The 19516-nt window shown below is 29.8% G+C and overlaps 1 protein-coding gene across 5 annotated transcripts in view; it reads left to right on the top strand.

Annotated features, from left to right (window-relative positions):
- LOC127284386 (tolloid-like protein 2) overlaps positions 1-19390 on the top strand; it is a 228910-nt gene extending 209520 nt beyond the window's left edge. For 4 of the 5 annotated variants that reach the window (XM_051309786.1, XM_051309787.1, XM_051309788.1 and 1 more), the window contains 7 exons: positions 3947-4414; positions 4619-4741; positions 4815-5133; positions 6962-7253; positions 17055-17268; positions 17350-17600; positions 18097-19390. In XM_051309786.1, coding sequence (XP_051165743.1) covers positions 3947-4414; positions 4619-4741; positions 4815-5133; positions 6962-7253; positions 17055-17268; positions 17350-17600; positions 18097-18261 — 1832 coding nt within the window. In that variant the 3' untranslated portion in view covers positions 18262-19390. The remainder of the gene's footprint in view (positions 1-3946; positions 4415-4618; positions 4742-4814; positions 5134-6961; positions 7254-17054; positions 17269-17349; positions 17601-18096) is intronic. The other variant, XR_007843472.1, reaches the window with a different exon arrangement.
- Positions 19391-19516: the final 126 nt, after the last annotated feature.

The following is a 19516-nucleotide window of genomic DNA, read 5'->3' as shown; positions in this document are numbered from 1 at the left end:
AAATTATTTTTAATTTTTAAGAAATTTTTTTAGCCAATATAAACGAGGTCTAGGAGGTCCAAAAAAATTAGGCACAAACCACACTATATACACTAGCTTCATAAATTTTTTCAGAATTTTTTATCAATTAGATTAGGAGAAAAAAAATTTTTTTCAAAAAATTCACTTTTACCCCTGCAAACAAGGGGCAAAAGTGGTTTAGGTGTTAGGTACCTTATTTTTACACACCAATGAACCTTTTTACGATGCTAAACAAAAAATCCAGAGATAGGGGCATTTTGCCTATCTTAACCGAGGATACTCTTTTTTTTTGTCAAATTTTCGTTAAAAATAATTAATTAACGAATTATTAAGTATGACATTATGTTATTAATAATTATTTATGACATTAATTATTTATTAAGTTAATTATTTGGCATATTTAAAATAAAATATAATATCTAATAAAATCAAATTTTTCAAATGTTCCCGCGCTGCGCTGATGGCTCAGTTCTGGACTTTAGTTCTCTCAACGCCACAGGGAGGGCGAACATCAGAACTGTTTCTCGCAGTTGAGGTGCCGTTAGATTGGTATATAAGCAGTGATCGAAAATTTTTTTCTTGTCGAAATTTTTTTTTCTGCCCGATGTCTCTCCTATGTATTGGATTTGAGACAAATTCTTTTTTGGAAGAAATGGTTTCACTAATACTTTGATGTTTGATGACCATTTTTTAATTTTAATTTAATTATTAATTATTAATTTTTCCCATTGGGCTTTTAAATTAATTTGCTTTCTTTTTATTTTTCCGTATTTATGCTCCTTCTAAATTTTCAGAATATTTAACGATTACATTTAACAAATCTTGATTTTTTAATTTCCTTAAATATCCCTTCACAATATGCCAAGAATCTTTAATTTTAATATTTAACAGAAATTCAAATCTAATATTCAGCCAACCTTGTGAGTGACCTTTATTATGCGCGGACATTTAAACATCAACTCAACTTCGTTTGGACCTCGCGACTCAAGTTTCCGAACCTCGTCAAGCGAGGTTCAGTCAAGGTTCAGGGAAGTTTCGGTGCTGTCCGGGTTGATTTCTTGAAAACTTAAATGTATGTAATTTATGCCATTAGTGCATGAAATAGTTATATTTTTAACAGTTTCGTATAAAAATTCCATTAAAACCGTAAAAAATTTTTGCGTTTAAGGTGGCGTAACCCCTTAAGAGGGAAGTCTGGTCCATCCGACCATTTTTTATAATGCATTTTTTAATGATATATATTCTTGTTACATAAAATTTTTGAACACAAAAAAATATGTAGAAGAAAATTACTCAAAAAATATTTAATTTGAATATACATATATATAGATATAGCAGTGACTACCCATGCAGCGCGTAATCGTACTGTAATATTACAGAAGAATTAAATGAAATATTTGTAATATTACAGCTATATTAAAATGTCCGCCTCATGGTAATATTACATGTATTACTGAGGGAATATTACACGGCAATAATAAAAAACTTTAAAAATCGCAATAAAATTTTTTTTTATTAATTTTTTGAATAACTGTACATATTTTGAAGTAATTGATACATAATGAACAAAATTTCTTTAAAATTGAGCAAATATTAATAAAAAATGTGTTCTATTATTTGCAACATTTGAAATTAATTATTATTATTTATTAAATTAATTTTATAAAAATAAACTGAAATCCGAAGTGACAACATTCCCATGGTACAATGAAAAACGATTAAAAAAACAGAAAATAATAATTTTATGAGAGGAATAATAAAAAATTCCCATTTCGAAACAAAAAATAAAAACATTATTTGGTAAGTTTCAAACAACACTCGTTTTAAAAAATACTGTTTCAATTTTGTTTGTTATGTCAAAATCGCAATTCTAAAATTTTTCTTATTATTATTATTTTGTTAAACAATAAAAATAGAAATAAAAATAACTTAATTCACAAAATAACTTAACATGTGAATACCTATAATTTAGTTTACTAAATAGTTTAAATTGAATTCTGAATTTTAATAATATTACGCAATAAGTACATTAAATTTAGATTTCTATGTATTCGAAGGATTTCCAAACGTTGTACAAAGACTATTACTGCGATCCTGGCTTTGTGAAAATGGGATGAATAGTTTTGTGTTTTACCTCTTTGCAAATACCATCGGGTCGAGCAAGACTGAGAAATTCCTGTAAAGTTTTTTAGTATTTATCATCCTGGTTTATTGTTTTGTCTCGAAGACAACTTCTTTGTATATCTACTAATAAATCATAATGATTTAAGAAAATCAGCACCGATGATAGGTGTATCAACATCGGCGATAATAAAACGCCAAACGAAATCTCGACAAAGGTTTAAATTTAACGTTAAATGAATTGGACCATAGGTATCAATTGATTGACTGTTAACTGGGAGTAAAACATATTTAGATTTTTCTTTCCAACCACTTACTAGTCTTCGCGGAAAAACACTTAAATTGAAACCAGTGTCAATTGAAAATTTTAATTTTGACGAATTATCAATGAGAAAAAAACGGTGGGATTTTACTAAAGATTTATTAACCACCGCTAATGAACTTTTTACGGGTTTTCCGAATCGAAAGTACAGCCTGGTCTACAATCTCTGGGTGCTTTACCAAATTTCTTGTGATACCAACAATAACTACTGCTATTATTATGATTATTATTTTTGTAACGTTAATGTTTTGATTTGAATAATTTTTGTTATTACATCTCGGACGCGAAATAGATCTAGATCGATATTTTTGTTTAGAATTATAAACTAAATTTGAAACCTGTTTTGTAAGAGCAGCAACTTGCTCAATAAACTGATTAAAAGTTTCTTGAGACATTGACGCTGTCACGGGGGATTTGTTTACATTAGAATTTGCAGTGTTACCTGTAGTAGTAGTTGAGATACTTGCTGAAGAATCAAATCAAATACTGTGTCTGCCAATTCTCCGAGTTTTTCCAAGGTCGTGTCAGGAGGTTGTGTAGCCAAAACAGGTCGGAGTTGATCGGGGAGTCGACTAGTCCAAATGAAATCATTAGTGACCTTGTCATGACCTGAACGCAATAATTCTCTGAGAAGTTAAGATGGTTTTCTATCACCTAATTATTCTCGTTCGAGTTTTTGTTTAATATCATGATTTTTTGATTTAGATAAGCGACTAATTAAATGATCTTTAATTAGTGTGTAGGGTGCTTCACTATTTTTAAAGTCACGAATTTCCTTCAGTACTTAGTAATCTCTGTAGTTATATTTGCCAAATAGAACATATTTTCCATCTGCTTAAACCAGAGTAATGGTGCATAGCTCCAAAATTCAATTGGTCGCACTGAAATGGCTTGTAAATTTGCGAATGAAGCCCCGAGTGTAACATTTGAAATTCCAGCAGCTTGTTGCTGCGATGTTGTCAAACCATTATCATCGGGCATATTTGAGTCGTAATGAGAAAAAATAATTATATATAAACAACACTATCATCACTTATGAAACACACAAAAGATTTTTAAAAAAAATTTAAATTTTGTACACTCCCGCAGTACAACGTCTATGGTTTAAGGCCGTATTTATTTTAAAAAATTTTTATTTAACTGAAATAACTACTGTTTCGATTTACCCCAACTAACCCTCTCAATATCACAGGAATATTCCATCAATATCACAGGAATATTCCGCTCAATATCACAGGGATATCCCCTCAATATTACATGAATTTCACGGGAATATTCCCTCAGTATTATACGAATATCACGCGAATGTCACAGGAATATCACCGTGGAATATATATATATATATATATATATATATAGATTAAAAAATCTGTATTAAATCCTGCCATAAATTCTTATATTAACAAAATAATTCTTTTTCTAGGAAAACTTTTTTAACAAAGACTTTTCTGTGATAACTAGATAACATTTCTTTTATTATAGGACGGTTTTGTGGAACTGGGAACATTCATGAATCTATCATTTCAACTGGAAGTAGAATGTTGGTAACATACATTACATCAAATCGACAGAGTGGTCATAGAGGATTCACTGCAAACTATGAGGCAGTATGTGGAGGTGATGTTGACTTAGAAGGCGTAGGTCATTTGGAATCACCAAACTATCCTGAAGAATACCAATCAAGTAAAGAATGTATATGGAGATTATCAGTTCCTCAAGACTATCAAGTAGCTTTAAAGTTTCAATCCTTTGAAATAGAAAATCACGACAATTGTGTTTACGACTTTGTTGAGATTCGTGATGGACATGACGCAGATTCTCCTCTTATTGGTGTTTATTGTGGTTATAAAATACCACCAGATATTCGCTCAACTGGAAGTAAGCTGCTGGTTAAGTTTATCAGCGACAGCTCTGTACAAAAAGCTGGATTTTCAGCAATATTTATGAAAGGTATAATTCTAAAGCAAAAAATTTTGAATTGAATTAGTCTATACAACATATTTCCAAAGTATCTAGACAATTCTACAATTTTTTTACCTGGTCAGTTAAGGGATAATGCCCAATTTTTAAGTACCTAATTCCATTCAGATCTTCTGTATAAAATAGCATCAAATTTAAAAATTCTTACGTATTTGTACTTTATTCTTTTTTTAGAGTTTGATGAATGTGCACTTACTGAACATGGTTGTGAACATGATTGTATTAATACATTAGGAGGATATGAATGCTCATGTAAAGTTGGATTTGAACTTCACTCAGATGGCAAACATTGCGAAGGTGAGTATGCTTAGAGTCCAATGACGTAGATTTTCATGAATTTATAAATAATGGATTAGAAGTATTTTTTAAGATGCTTGCGGAGGTATATTTGATTTTAAGAATGGCACTATAACCAGTCCCTCTTTTCCGGAATCATATCCTGGTAATAAACATTGCATTTGGGAAATTATTGCGCCACCACAGTACAAAATAACATTAAATTTTACACATTTTGACTTGGAGGGTAATAACGTGTATCAACAAGAATGTGAATATGATTGGGTTGAGATATCCAGCAAACTCGGAGATGACATTTTAATAAAACATGGTACATACTGTGGAACTAGATTACCACCATTATTGACATCAGAAGGCAACACATTTAAAGTTGTCTTTGCTTCTGATAACAGGTAATACAATTTATTTTTTTAATGCTAGTTTTTGGAAATAGGACAAGGAAGAACTAAATGATTTGCGAATAAAAAGACAAGTTTTTTTAGGGTTAGTCTGAGAAAGATTCAACATTTGTCTTTAAGTGACTACGGTTGACAGGATTTATATTGGACAAAGGAATTGTACAATTGGTATTGACAAGCTGATATCAAAAAACTTCGACGTTAAAAACTTGTTGGAAAAAATGTTTTTTTAAATAATACACTTATATTCGTTCGCGCGAAGTTTCCTTTATTCACGCATGCGTATAATATTTAAAGTTTTAACTTTTTGTCGAGTCTGAATATCGCTATCGTTCGTGCTTCTTTTTGGCTGACCTGTTCTAGCATTAATGTATACTTGTCGGAGGTTTTACCTCCGTCACTTCGATCATGAATTCCAACGCGGAAACAATCCCCTCTGATCAACACTATCCATACACTTAATTATGACAACACATTGAAAAGTCATTGCACAATTTTTATTTAGCGTGATACCAAGTCCGTTGACTCACAAAAAAAGTTTTCGGGACTATGTCTGTCGGTCGTATGCTTCATTCATTGCTTCCCAAACAAATTGTGCATATAAATCAATGTGCAAGCGGTAAGTTGAAAATAGTATTAAAATCGGATCAAGGTGCGATCAAGCTTCTGAATGCCCTGTTACTAAAAGATAAAGGTTTAATCGGTGTTATCCCCGCAAGTTTTGTCTCCTGTCAAGGAATCATGAACAATGTAGACACAGATATCACCATTGAGAACATTCTCGAACATGGCAAAGTCATGAGCCCACATGTTAGTTAACAAGATAAAAATTCTTCGAGCTTCACGTTCTAATAGAAAAATCTTTGACCAAAATCCAAAACTTTCAATTACATCCCATCCAAAACCGTTCTACTCACTTTTCAAGGCACTATTCTCCCTCAAAGAATAGCTGCATACAAAGGCTCTAGTCTGATTTGTTGATACATACCGAATTCCAGAATGTGCATGAAGTGTCTCAGATTTGTTCACATCGCGAAGGACTTTCTAAGAGGTTATAACCTTTCCTTCTCGTCTTCGGAAGAGATCGAAGAGCCAGCCCCCCATCTCAAATAAGGAAAAGAAATAACTCCTTTTTTGCAACACAATGGTATACTGGACAAGATAACACCAGCGGTTTCTCAACAGTTTCGCTCTTTCTTCATCGCTGCTCTCACTGCATCCTCGATCACCCACCGTTATGCCTCCTACCTCAAACACAGAATTTCTTTCTTCGTTCTTATTTCAATGATCAATGAAAAAGTTAATAATATCTCCTCTAACTATCCACAAGAATTGATGAAACGCAATCAGAATTTCTTTAAGACAATTACAGAAAACCTCGACTCACAATTCATAATTAAATAATAATAATTCATAATGTAATGAAATTGCAGTTGAGTCTTTAATAAGACACACAAAAAAAACTTTCTCGCAAATTTGCAAGAAAGTATACTTTTCCTTTGCGATTGTTTCTTAAAACCTAACAAAAGAGACAAATCAAATACCCCGAAACCTATTTACAACCTCATCCTAGAATACTCACAATGACCCTCTAGGTAGATATTCAAGCAGGTAACTGCCCACATTGTTTAAACATTGAAGAAGACTTTGATCACGTTCTCTGGTTGTGTCCTAGATTGGACCCCTCTCGACTGGACCTGATAAAAGCCCTCTCAAAAACTTTAAAATGTCCCACTCCTTTCAGTTTTGTTCAATTTTCCTTTTGCTTCATGCATAATATTCATACTATTCAAAAATTATAATAGAAATTTTGATATTGCAGTTTACAAAAGTCTGGATTTGCTGCTACATTTTCTACAGATATGGATGAATGTGCTAATAACAATGGGGGATGTCAACATGAATGTAAAAATACTATAGGTTCTTATCAATGTTCTTGCCATAATGGTTTTACTCTCCATGACAATGGTCATGACTGTAAAGAAGGCGGATGCAAATATGAAATAACTGCTTCTGCAGGCACCATAACATCACCAAATTATCCTGATTATTATCCTGGTCGTAAAGATTGCGTATGGCATTTTACAACGACTCCTGGCCATCGAATTAAACTGGTTAAGTAAAAACAATAACTTTGTCGATTCTGATAGAAAAAAGTACGCTCATTACGAATCTGATGTCAGTTTTTAAAATTTCAAAAAATAAGGATCCTTTATGATTTTTTAAAAATTGTTCACATTCGCTAATAACTCGGGGATATTGGGAGTCGACGATTACAAATTATTATGTGTCATGAGATTTTAGAAGTGTAAAATGGCGAATCTATCCCCGCTTACAAAATCCGATAAAAACCATGACAGAACCTGATATGTTTTATCATGGTTCCTACTTACAAGGAGACCTACTATTGGTCACCGGCCTTAAACATCTGAGCCATCAGAGACAGATAAAATCCTTTACAAAGTTTACGAACTTCTCAGTGGGCACACTTGCTCAAAAGACGTCCTGAGGATGTCTTTTTGCGGACGTCTTTTGAACTTATTTAGTTTAGTTTATAAACGGCATAATACACCTTTTTTACAGTATGAGTAGTTAAATATATGAACACATACCCACATAGCACCTTTATTTCCAAGAAGTTTCCAGGAAAATATTCAAGGTAACTTCGGAAGTTTCCACTGGTCACTTTGTAGAAACTTCCTGTTTATTTCCCTGAATATGAAAATGTTAAATTTTAAATCGAAAAAATTTTTAAATAGAAAAATTTAAGGTTATATAATAAAATCGTATTCCTTGCATGAAAACGAATCGATTGGTATATATGAAGTATACATTTAAGGTAAATTTAATAAATTAATGAAAGTTAAAAAAAATCCCAATTTAGCTGAAAAATTTTGTATTTATTTAAATTCCAGTTTAAATATAAAATAATTGTGTTCCTTGCATTGAAACAAACCTATATAATTGTAAATAATTATAACTTATATATTATTTTTCATTAATTTTTAGAAATTTCAGCTAGAATGTGAATTTTTGATTTTCTAACTTCTATTAATTTTTTTTTAACTCAAATGTATACTCAAATGTTTATATTATTATATTATTAATGTATGTTTATATTAATGTTAATGCTTTCTCTACCAGGAAGCAAATTTTTTTGCTGATCGTAAAGAGGAAGCAAAATGTTTATGTAATGAACATCTGAATTTACATCTTGTTTTATTATATATTTATTATTTTATTATTATTATATTATTTTTTTTATTATTTAATATTTTTTAAACTTTATTTATTACTTAAGATAATAAACATGAAAATTAAATTTAAAAATATAATAATAAAAAAAATTAATTATTTCATTTTCTTCCTTCATTTTTGCCTAAACTTATGTTTATTTATTATTAATATTAACGCAGAATTTTTTTGAAATAAATTTGGAGGGACTGGGGATTGATCCCGGGTTCGTCAAATTTTGTTCCAGAAATTATACAAAATCATAATTCCGGTAGAAATTTTTCTGTAGAATCGAAATCTGACATTGGCTTTCGAATTAAAATCAGAGGAATCTCAGAAAATCCGGAAAACTGTAAATATTCTAAAAACAATCTCACCGTAGCGTCGTTTTTTCCAAATTGTCTGTTAAATTTTATAAAAATAAGAGCAATTTCAAAATTTATCGAAATTTCCCAATAAGTAACAGTTACATTTTCAAATTTACAAAACAAAATATTATAGAATGAACATTTTTTTGGCAGTGATTAAAATTTTGAATTTAAAAGTTAACAAAATCTAGGGTATGTTTACGACGTTTCTACTGATTTTAAATTTTCTGATTCAAATTTGCTTTCTGTTATTAAATATGTAAATATATAAACAATTTTTAATTCGTTTCTAGTCTGTTTTTTTCCGAAGAAATTTGCGCCTGCGCCAATTAATCTTGGCTTTTTCACAAAGAACAATTTGTATATTTCGAAAACCAACGCAGCAGTTTTGTGGAATTTACCACTGTTGTTTGTAGATGGCGTAAGGAATTCTGTGTTTAATACAGAAAAAAAATTTCGACACAGAAAACTTGAAAAAAACGACAGTGAGATTGCTTTTAGAATATTTACAGTTTTCCGGATTTTTTGGGATTCCTCTGCTTTAAATTCGAAAGCCAATGTCAGATTTCGATTCTACAGAAAAATTTTTACCGGAATTATGATTTTGTATAATTTCTTGAACAAAATTTGACCATGTGAAGTTGAATTTTACTTTACATAATTATAAAAACCAGTTTTTTTAATTTAGCGCTTAAATCACAAAAATTGAAATTAAAAAAAAAGGGCCCGACGGATTTTGATTTTTCTTGTTGAAAAATATTCAGTGAGGTACCCCGAACAAGTTGCAACAGGAATTTTTGAAAGGGAGAATGTTGAGGGTTGAGATTGGTTCCAGGGTACCGTGCTGAGCGGACGTATTTGTTTTTGCTCCGTCTATTTCAGTATACTGTTTATGTAAACTGTTGGATATAGTTTAATTTTAAATTTCATTGTTAATAATTGTTAAACAATGGCTACCAATGATAATTTGTTGAAGTTGCTCTTCGATATAAAAGCCGATGTGAGTGATAATAAAAATTCGTTAAATAATGTAGTCTCGGACATTGCAAATTTGAAAAGTGTAAGTGAGAGTCTGTTTTCGAGTTTGGAGGACTGTAGTGAGGATTGTAAAATATTAAGGGAAGAAAATTCTCATTTAAAGAAGAGATTGGAGAAGGCTGAATCCGCCATACAGTACCTACAAAAAAAGGAAAGAGAAAAGAATCTTATTATGTTCGGGGTGGAAGAAAACGAGGATGAAGACTTGCAGAGTAAAGTGATCGACATCTTCACTTCGGTTGAACTGAATATAAAAAAAGATGAAATTCATGCAATCAAAAGACTTAACTCTAGAAAAGGACCAGGGCCTCTTTTGATTTTATTTAAAGAGATGCAATCTAAAACTTCGGTTTTTAAGAACATTGATAAATTAAGAAATCTCAAGATTAGTGTTACCAACGACCTATCTAAAGAACAGAGAATTGAGGGCAATGAGACCCGTGCTAAGCTCTTTGATTATAAACATTCACTCGAAAAACTCGGGAAAACTGCTCAAGTTCAAAATACTAAATTAATTTGTGACGACCAAGTATATGATATACAGATGGCCTTGGAGTATATACAGTCATTAACAGCTGATGAAAATAAATCGGTCAATACATCTACGTTTACACCTAATAGAAAGAGGGGGAGGCCGGCGGGATCAAAGACTAGCCCCTCAAAGAAGAAGAAAAATAGTAAAATAATTCCGACGGCGCATCCTTCCAACACTTTGAAAGATTATTTTCAAAAAGATTCATCCCTTAATAATGAATCGAAAGATGGTAACACCGACGATTGACAGCTCATTCATAGATCATCTCCCAGGATTATTTATTGGAACCCCAGGGGGTCCAAAAATATTTCAGATCTCTTGGAAAATTCATCCAGTGAGAACATTATATGTACTACTGAAACCTGGGCGACAACTTCACCTCGGATAAGTATCACTCACTCAAATTATCAACCAGAGACAATATTTTCACAGGCAGCGAAAGGCGAAGGAAAAGGCAGAGCCAGGGGCGGATTGCTGATTCAACTCAACGCGCGTCTGTATAAGGTAGAAACGTTGTATAAGAATAGTTCAATTATTTTTATTTCTGTATGTGTGAGAAAGAGTAATATTAGATTTATTGTGGGACTTCTATATTTCAACCCAAATTCTACTATTTTGGAAGGTCTTGAATTGTTTAATGAAATAATATGTAGTTTAAATAAAAATCTTGTAAAATCCCCCATCTTCATTGGAGGAGATATGAATAGTAGAGTAGGGAGTTTTAATCAGATTGAAGAAGGAATAAATTTATTAAACAATAATTTGAGTAATGTTAGATTAACTTTAGATATAGAGAAAAATAACAGGGGAATTAAATTGATAGAGAATTTTGAAAGTTTAGGAATGATTTTATTGAATGGCAGAACCACGGGAGATGTTCCGGCTACCTTTACATATTCGAATTCAGTAGGTGGAAGGTCGATAATTGATTTGGTGTGGACAAATTTTTATAGTACTCATTTAATTGAGAGTTTGGAAGTTTTAAATTTGGTTACAGGATCGGATCGTTTTCCGCTGGCTCTGTCATTAAATGTCGCGGGAGAAAAAAGCCTCGCAATTAGTAAGTTTAAATGGAAGGAAGATCTCGAAAACGAATTTAAAAAAGTTATGTCTTCATCAGTCAAATCTACGCTTACCGATGGTGATATCGATTTTTTAGCTGTGAATTTAACAAGTACAATTAAAAAAATGCCAAAGATTTGGGCATGATTTCAAAGATAAATAATAAAATTAGTATAACAAAACCATGGTTTGATAAAGAGTGTAGAGAGAGTAAGATGACCGTGAAATTAATGCTAAAAGAGTGCAGATCGCAAAAGTTTTCTCCAGATCTTACCAAAAAATATAACGATTTAAAAAAAATTCACTCGAGTCTATTGCAAAAGATAAAAAAGATTTATAACGAAAACATTATCGAAATTTTGGCTTCTGCGAAGGACCCACCTTCTTTTTGGAAGATAGTAAACAAATCCCGACGTAAAATGAATATCCCGGATCAAATAGATTTAGAAACGTGGGCAACTTTTTTAAAAATTCCTTTCCCTCTAGAAATTCTCAAAACTATTTGTTAAACAACCCCGAAGTTCATAATGAAATTTTGGACGCTTATATTATAAAAGAAGAAATTTTAAATATTTTTAAAAAATGTAAGCTTAACAAGGCCCCAGGCCCAGATGAAATCTCTTATGAGTTCCTGAAGAATCTGCCTGACAACTAGATTAATTATATTGTGGAATTATTCATTAGAATTATGATTGAGGAAAAAATTCCGCAATCATGGGCAGAAATAGATATAGTAATGATTTATAAAAAAGGTAATAAAAATGATTTATTAAATTATAGACCAATTGCTTTATTAAACTGCATTCTGAACCTTTTCACGCAGGTCCTCTAGAGAAGGCTCAATAAGTGGATTAAGATACGTAATTTGATCCCTGAACTACAGTCCGGTTTTAGAGAAAAGCGTAGTTGTTTAGACAATTTGTTTACTTTAAACGCAATGATACAAAACAGACTGAGTTTGGAGAAGGGAAAATTGTTCGTATTATTCATAAATTTCAAAAGGGCTTTGCCTTCCCTATCTCACTATTTGATTAAAAAAAAGTTGTACGCAACAGGGGTGGGAACTAAAGTTATAAAAATTTTGATGAGCTTTTACTCAGAAGCAAAAATTGCAGTGAAGGGTAAAGAGGGCAGATCAGATAGAGTAGAGGTTACTGAGGGGGTAATGTAAAGGGAAACTCTTAGTTCAATGATATTCAATCTATATATAGCAGATCTTGAAGAATATTTAATTAATAGAGGAGTAAGAGGCGTTTCAATAAACTGTAGAAAGGAAATTTTAATAGAGGCCTATGCAGACGACATAGCAATTTTATCTGATAACCAAGAAGACTAGAGACAGGAGAGATAACTCAAGTGGTGGGGGTAAGGTAGAAAGTGAGGGCAGGGTAGGAGTTTCTGTCTGCAAGTAGTTCGTGTGGTAGTCACAGAATGGGTTTCTGCGCATACATGTGTGAATACATTTAGGTTATGTTACTTTGTTTGGTAATGAAATGACACGTGATTTTTAATAAATTGAAATTAATGAGTCTTAGTTAGCAAATCCATTTTATAATACAATCAAGTATACCAAATTAGATTACTGACAGGTTGTCAATTTTTGATTAAAAATTTGAACACTCTTTAAATTAACTTTTGACAAGCTTTGTCGTTTGCTTTGTTGTCTCTCCAGCTGTATAACGGATCTGACGTCACAAGTTACACATCCGGATGCGCAGAAGCCTAATTTTGACCAACGGCACGAACTACTTGCCAAAACCGCCACCTACACTGCCCTCGAAACTTTCTTCACAACGCTCTGTGGAAATGCGCCACAGTTACTTCTCCTGTCTCTAGTCTTCTTGCTGATAACATAGTTGAAATGATTAAAATTATTAGAGTTTTAGATGAATATTGTCAGGAAAATGAAGTAAAAATTAACAAAGATAAAACTAAAGTAGTGATCTTCCAGAAGGGAGGGCATGGTCATACAAAAAAATATCCTTCCTTAAAGTACGGGGATGAAACAATTGAAATAGTTAACTCATATAACTATCTGGGAATCCCTTTTGCGAAATCTGCTCTCTTCTCGAATGCGTCACAGGTGGCAATCAGTAAGGCAAAATTGGTGTTGGGAACTACAATTCCTTAATTAACAATCTTAATCTGAGTTTTTGGAAACCAGTAGAAAAGTTTTTTAACAGTTTTGTTGCTAGCACCCTTTTGTACGCAGTCATAATCTGGGGTCTTAGGTATTTAGAGGACTTAAAAAAAAAAATACAATTAGAATATTACAAACGAGTTCTTAATCTCCCTCAAAATAACCCAAATTACGCGGTTCGAGTAGAGACTGGTAGCCGACACATTTCGTTAAGAATTTTTAAAATGGTATTAAACTGGCTGGAAAAATTATTATATAACATGGACGATGAGCGTTACCGAAGAATATGTTTTGAGAGAATTAAAATTTTGGCTGATAGTAATAAGAAAGTCGATGCGAGATATAATTGGGCTTACCAAGTTAAAACCATATTTTTTAATAGCATAGGAGCGGAGGAGATCTGGAGTTTCTTGTCTGCTGACGTTTTAAAAATGAATAAAAATAAATTGTTGAAAAAATTTGAAAATTTTTTAGTCAGTCAGGATCTGGAGAGACTCCAGAACTCCTCTTCTCTGAAATTTTATTCGCATTTGTCTTTATATGATGGTCTCCAACCGTATCTGGAAACGAGATTGCCACTTCCGATTATCAAGATTTTTGCTCAGATTTGAATATTTGAATATTGAATATTTTCCAAACCCGAATAATATCTAAAAACAAATGTCTTAAGTTCTCGAAAGAATGCAAGTGTAACTGTGAGGAACGGAGACAAATTTTCGATGAATATCATTTAATTATAAATTGTAAATCTTTAAGCGATATTAGGAAAAAATATTTTAATTGTGTCGACGATGAAGAATTAATGAGAAATACTTTGTGGAAATCATTGAATGATAGAAGCCCATCATCAATTAGGAAAGTAGTAAATTTTATCAAAGAAATATTAAATTGAACATATTTTTAAGATAAAAACTGTCATTTAATGGAATACATACACTATGAAGAATAATAAAAAAAAAAGTAAAATAAAACTCCTTTGTATGGATTATAAATCCTTTAACAAATAAAAATAAATATATATTTTATAAAATAAAAATTATTAAATAAATAGAAAAATATTAAAGATTTTATCTTTAATGATATTTATTTTACTTTACTATTTTAAATTTACTGAATATTTTCATAAAAAATTAGAAAAAAAATATAAATTTAATTAAGAAACTATTAATTTATTAAAATTTATTCTTTTTAATAAATAAATTTTAAAAAAAATTTTTCTACGAAATATTAATATTGACAAATTTAGAAAAATCAATTCACGATTGGTTTCTAACTAAATTATTTATTTTTTAAATATTTAAACATAAAATAATAAACTATATAAAAAAATACGCATAATAAATTTTTTTTAAAGAAAAGAAAACAAATATTTATTTACCTTGATTTATTAAATTAATTACATACACTACCCTCGGAAATTGTCGGTACGACTAACGTGCGAGGAGTAGAAATTCGGTGCTGACTTTAAAGCAAGATATTTTACGTTAGAAAAAAAGTTAGAGATTTCTAACTCAGATGGTTCGAAAGCTGATAAAATTCTGCTTCTGAATGTATATCAAGAAAATTTTGTTCTTTTAGTAGTACAAAACTACAGTAACGAAAATACAGTACGAAAATACAGTACGAAAATTGCATAATTTTTTTCTTGAAATATTTTCGGTGTTTTAAATACAAAAAAAAGAAAACAATTTTCTTGATATACATTCAGAAGCAGAATTTTATCATCTTTCGAACCATCTAAGTTAGAAATCTCTAACTTTTTTTCTAACGTAAAATATCTTGCTTTAAAGTCAGCACCGAATGGAAATTCCTCGCACGTTAGACGTACCGGCAATTTCCAAGGGTAGTGTATGTAATTAATTTAATAAATCAAGGTAAATAAATATTTGTTTTCTTTTCTTTAAAAAAAATTTATTATTAGTACTTTTTTTATATAGTTTATTATTTTATGTTTAAATATTTAAAAAATAAATAATTTAGTTAGAAACCAATCGTGAATTGATTTGTCAATAATTAAATTTGTCAATATTAATATTTCGTACAAAAATTTTTTTTTTAAATTTATTTATTAAAAAGAATAAATTTTAATAAATTAATAGTTTCTTAATTAAATTTATATTTTTTTCTAATTTTTTATGAAAATATTCAGTAAATTAAAAATGTTTTTTTATTATATTTATAAATTTAATTTTCATGTTTATTATCTTAAGTAATAAATAAAGTTTAAAAAATATTAAATAATAAAAAAAAATAATAAATATATAATAAAAAATAATTTATATTAATAAATTATATAAAATAAATATATATATATTGCAATTACTGCAGACAATTTTATAGTAAATTCTTGGAAAATAATAATTTAAAAATCTATTTTCCTGGAAACTTCCTGGTAATAAAGGTGCTGTGTGGGTATATAAAAGAAAAATATTTGAAATATAACAATTTCATATAATAACTTGTGACAAAAGACGTCTTTTGTCAAATTGACAAATTGAGTTTCCCGGCTGAAAAAACTTGTACAAGAAAATGTACAAGTTCTTGTACATGTTCATTAATGAACTTGTACATTTTCTTGTACATGTTCAAGTAATGTTCTTGAACAAGTTCAGCATCCGGAATTGAGACATGTTCTTGTACCAGAACTTTTACAAGATCTTGTACAAGAAAATGTACATGTTCTTGTACATATTTTTTGTGCAGGTTTCATGTACAAGTACTTTTACATGAACACGTTTATGTTCTTGTACAAGAACATTTGTTTAAAAATGTTTTTGAAAAAAATTTGAAATTTTAATAAGTTATAATTATTAAGAATCTTCACTTATGCATGCTAAAAATTATTGCGCAGCTGTAAAGGCTTAAAAAAACTACTGCGCAGCCTTTAAAGTTTTTAATTTTTAATTTAAAAGACATAAGTGAACATGTACAAGAACATGTTCCACATCTGGTACAAGAAAATGTATATGAAACCTGCACAAAAAAATATGTACAAGAATATGTACATTTTCTTGTACAAGTATATTTTCTTGTCCAGGATCTTGTACAAGTTCTGGTACAAGAACATGTCTCAATTCCGGATGCTGAACTTGTTCAAGAACATTACTCGAACATGTACAAGAAAATGTATAAGTTCATTAATGAACATGTACAAGAACTTGTACATTTTCTTGTACAAATTTTTTCAGCCGGGTTGTACTTAAGATCTCTCGCAGGTTCCTGTATGTTACAAAAATGTGACATCAAATTTTGTTTTGGCGATCCTGAATACCGCTGTTTAAGCAAATTTGCAATGAATTTAAGAAAAAGTTTTCCATAATAGATCTGACATTTTTAATTTTGATAAACTGACATCGGATTGGTAATCTGCGATCCCAAAATCCTCCGAGTAACAAATTTCAATCAAATCTGATGTAATTAAAAAAAGTCAACAACATTTTTTTCAAGTGTACATCATTGTTCAGATCAGTTCTGTCACTATATGTGTAACAAACAGTATTTTAAATACATATTAACTCTTTCATTCCTTTCATTTTAGATTTTCAAAGTGTTTGAAATGGAACCTCACCAGGAGTGTGCATATGACCATGTTGTTATTTATGATGGTGATTCTCCAGACAGTCATATATTAGGTCGTTTCTGTGGTAATAAAGAGCCTTATCCTATTTTGGCTACTGGAAATCAAATGTATATGATATTTAAAAGTGACTCTTCAGTTCAAAGAAAAGGTTTCTTGGCTACACATATGACTGGTGAATATTATTATCTTTAAGAAATAAAAGTGTTTTAATGTAACAAAAGGAATTAAAAATTTTCTATTTTGTTTATTACAGCCTGTGGAGGTCATTTAGTTGCAACAGAGCAAGTAAATTACTTATATTCCCATGCTAAATATGGCACGCATAATTATGATCCTAAAACTGATTGTGATTGGATTATTGAAGCCCCAAATGGCAAAAATGTTCACCTTGCATTCATATCTTTCAATTTAGAAGATGAACTAGAATGCAGTTATGATTTTGTTGAAATTCATTCAGGTTTAGATTCTTCAAGTCCAAGTTTTGGTCGTTTATGCGGCAACACAGTATGCAAAATTTCATTTCCTAAAATAAATTTTAAAGTTATATTTATATTACTATACAGAATAAGATACTTTCCTTTATGTCTTCAATAATTTTTAAATTCTTATTAAGTTTTCCAAGTAGCACGTAATATTACAGTAATATTAAAATGCCCGCCTTGTGGTATTACCGGTTAATATTATTGTAATATTATAGCAATATTACTGAAATATTACGGCAATATTACACGTTTATTTGAAATACATAAAAATTTCAAAGTTTTTATGATAAAACATAAGAAGATAAGAATTAATCAGTAAAATATTTTTAAATATTTTTAAAAATTTTTGTAATATTACTATAATATTACAGTAATATTACGTGTTACTTGGGTTTAAACGTATTCAATATAAAGGAAACAAATAATCAATCATTAATCAATTATTCACGCTCAATTTAAGCAATATTATTTAAATTAATTATTCTTAAAAATATTTAAATATTTTTTTTTTATTACAGAATACATCTGACATTATCTCAATGAACGAAGCATTGTTAATACGATTCAGAACAGATGATACTGTAGCAAACAAAGGTTTTGCAGCAACTTTTATAGCGATTGATAGACAAGATAGTGAAGAAATTCTTGGTGGAAAAGAAGATGAGGAAATCCAAAATCTCTAACCTTAATAGATAAATTGTACTGTTACCTTAAGTTCCCAATTAAAGGAAGAGATTCAAATTGTAATTGTATAAATTTTTATCTACTTCACAAAATGCTTAAACAGTGGGTCGAAAAGAAAAGTGTAATGAAACATAAAGAATAATTTTTTATTATTGTCTATACATAAAAACAAAAAGTATTAACATTACAACTAATCTCTGACTTGTAAAAAATATATAAATGACTTGTATAAAACTCATGCCATTACTTAAAATTACGATTGTAGATGATATACGATATACGATATAATGATATACTCATATATTACGTACAAATTATTATGCAAGTTGAAACAAGATCTTGAACATTTTTCTGTACTAGATCTGTAGCTGAACTCCTATCAGTTCTCATCAGTTCCTGTACAGGAAATTGAAAACATTCAGCATAACACATTGGAACAAGTTTCATCACTTCTTAAACGAATTATTATCAAAAATCAAAACAACCAAGATTTTCTTTCAGGATTGTATTATAGAACAAAAAAACGATATTTCGAGCAAAAATAAAAATAACCCATCAGTCCCTTCTTAAAAAATTTGATTTTTTCTTTAAAATCGGGTAATTTATCACTTTAAAATATATTCATGCAAATAATTATCAGAAAAATGAATATAGGAATGTATATATGAGGTAAAAATCCTGTAGCTGCATTTGACCCTTTTTTGAAAATAAAAAATAATTTTTGACTTTTTTTCAAAATCGATTACTTTTTTTCTTTTTCAAAAAAAGAAAAAATTGCAGATTTTTTAAGAGTTTTAATTTAAGAATTTTTTTTTTTATTTGATACAAGAGCGTAAATTTCTCACAAATGTAACCAATATTGGATTATGTGGAATGTTTACTAATCTTTTACGGATTTCAAATCTCTAAACCTTAAAATCGTAGTTGCTCCCTTTTTCAATATTTTTATAATTTACATTTCCCACTATGAAAAAAAATCGTTTTACTTAAATGTAAATATCTTTGGTTCCAGTGGACGGATTTTAATTTTCTTTTTTTTAAATTAAAGGTAATTAATTTTCCAAACAACTATCTATAGAATATTTTTCAATACTGTACCGTTTTCTTAAAATAAATTATTAAAATAGACTCTATTTTTTACTTGCTCTGGGTGATGTTATCCATGATATGCTTTATTTTATTTCCATAAACTTTACTACTTTTTTGTAAAAAAAAATCTTGAAAAAAGTGCATTTAGACGAGTCCCACTTAAGT

This window comes from Leptopilina boulardi, unplaced genomic scaffold (assembly GCF_019393585.1).
Source record: "Leptopilina boulardi isolate dan_hultmark-lab unplaced genomic scaffold, ZJU_Lbou_2.1 LbouV2_324, whole genome shotgun sequence".
Lineage (NCBI taxonomy): Eukaryota > Metazoa > Arthropoda > Insecta > Hymenoptera > Figitidae > Leptopilina > Leptopilina boulardi.
Note: the sequence above shows the minus strand (reverse complement) of the source record. Positions and strands in the feature narration are given on the sequence as shown.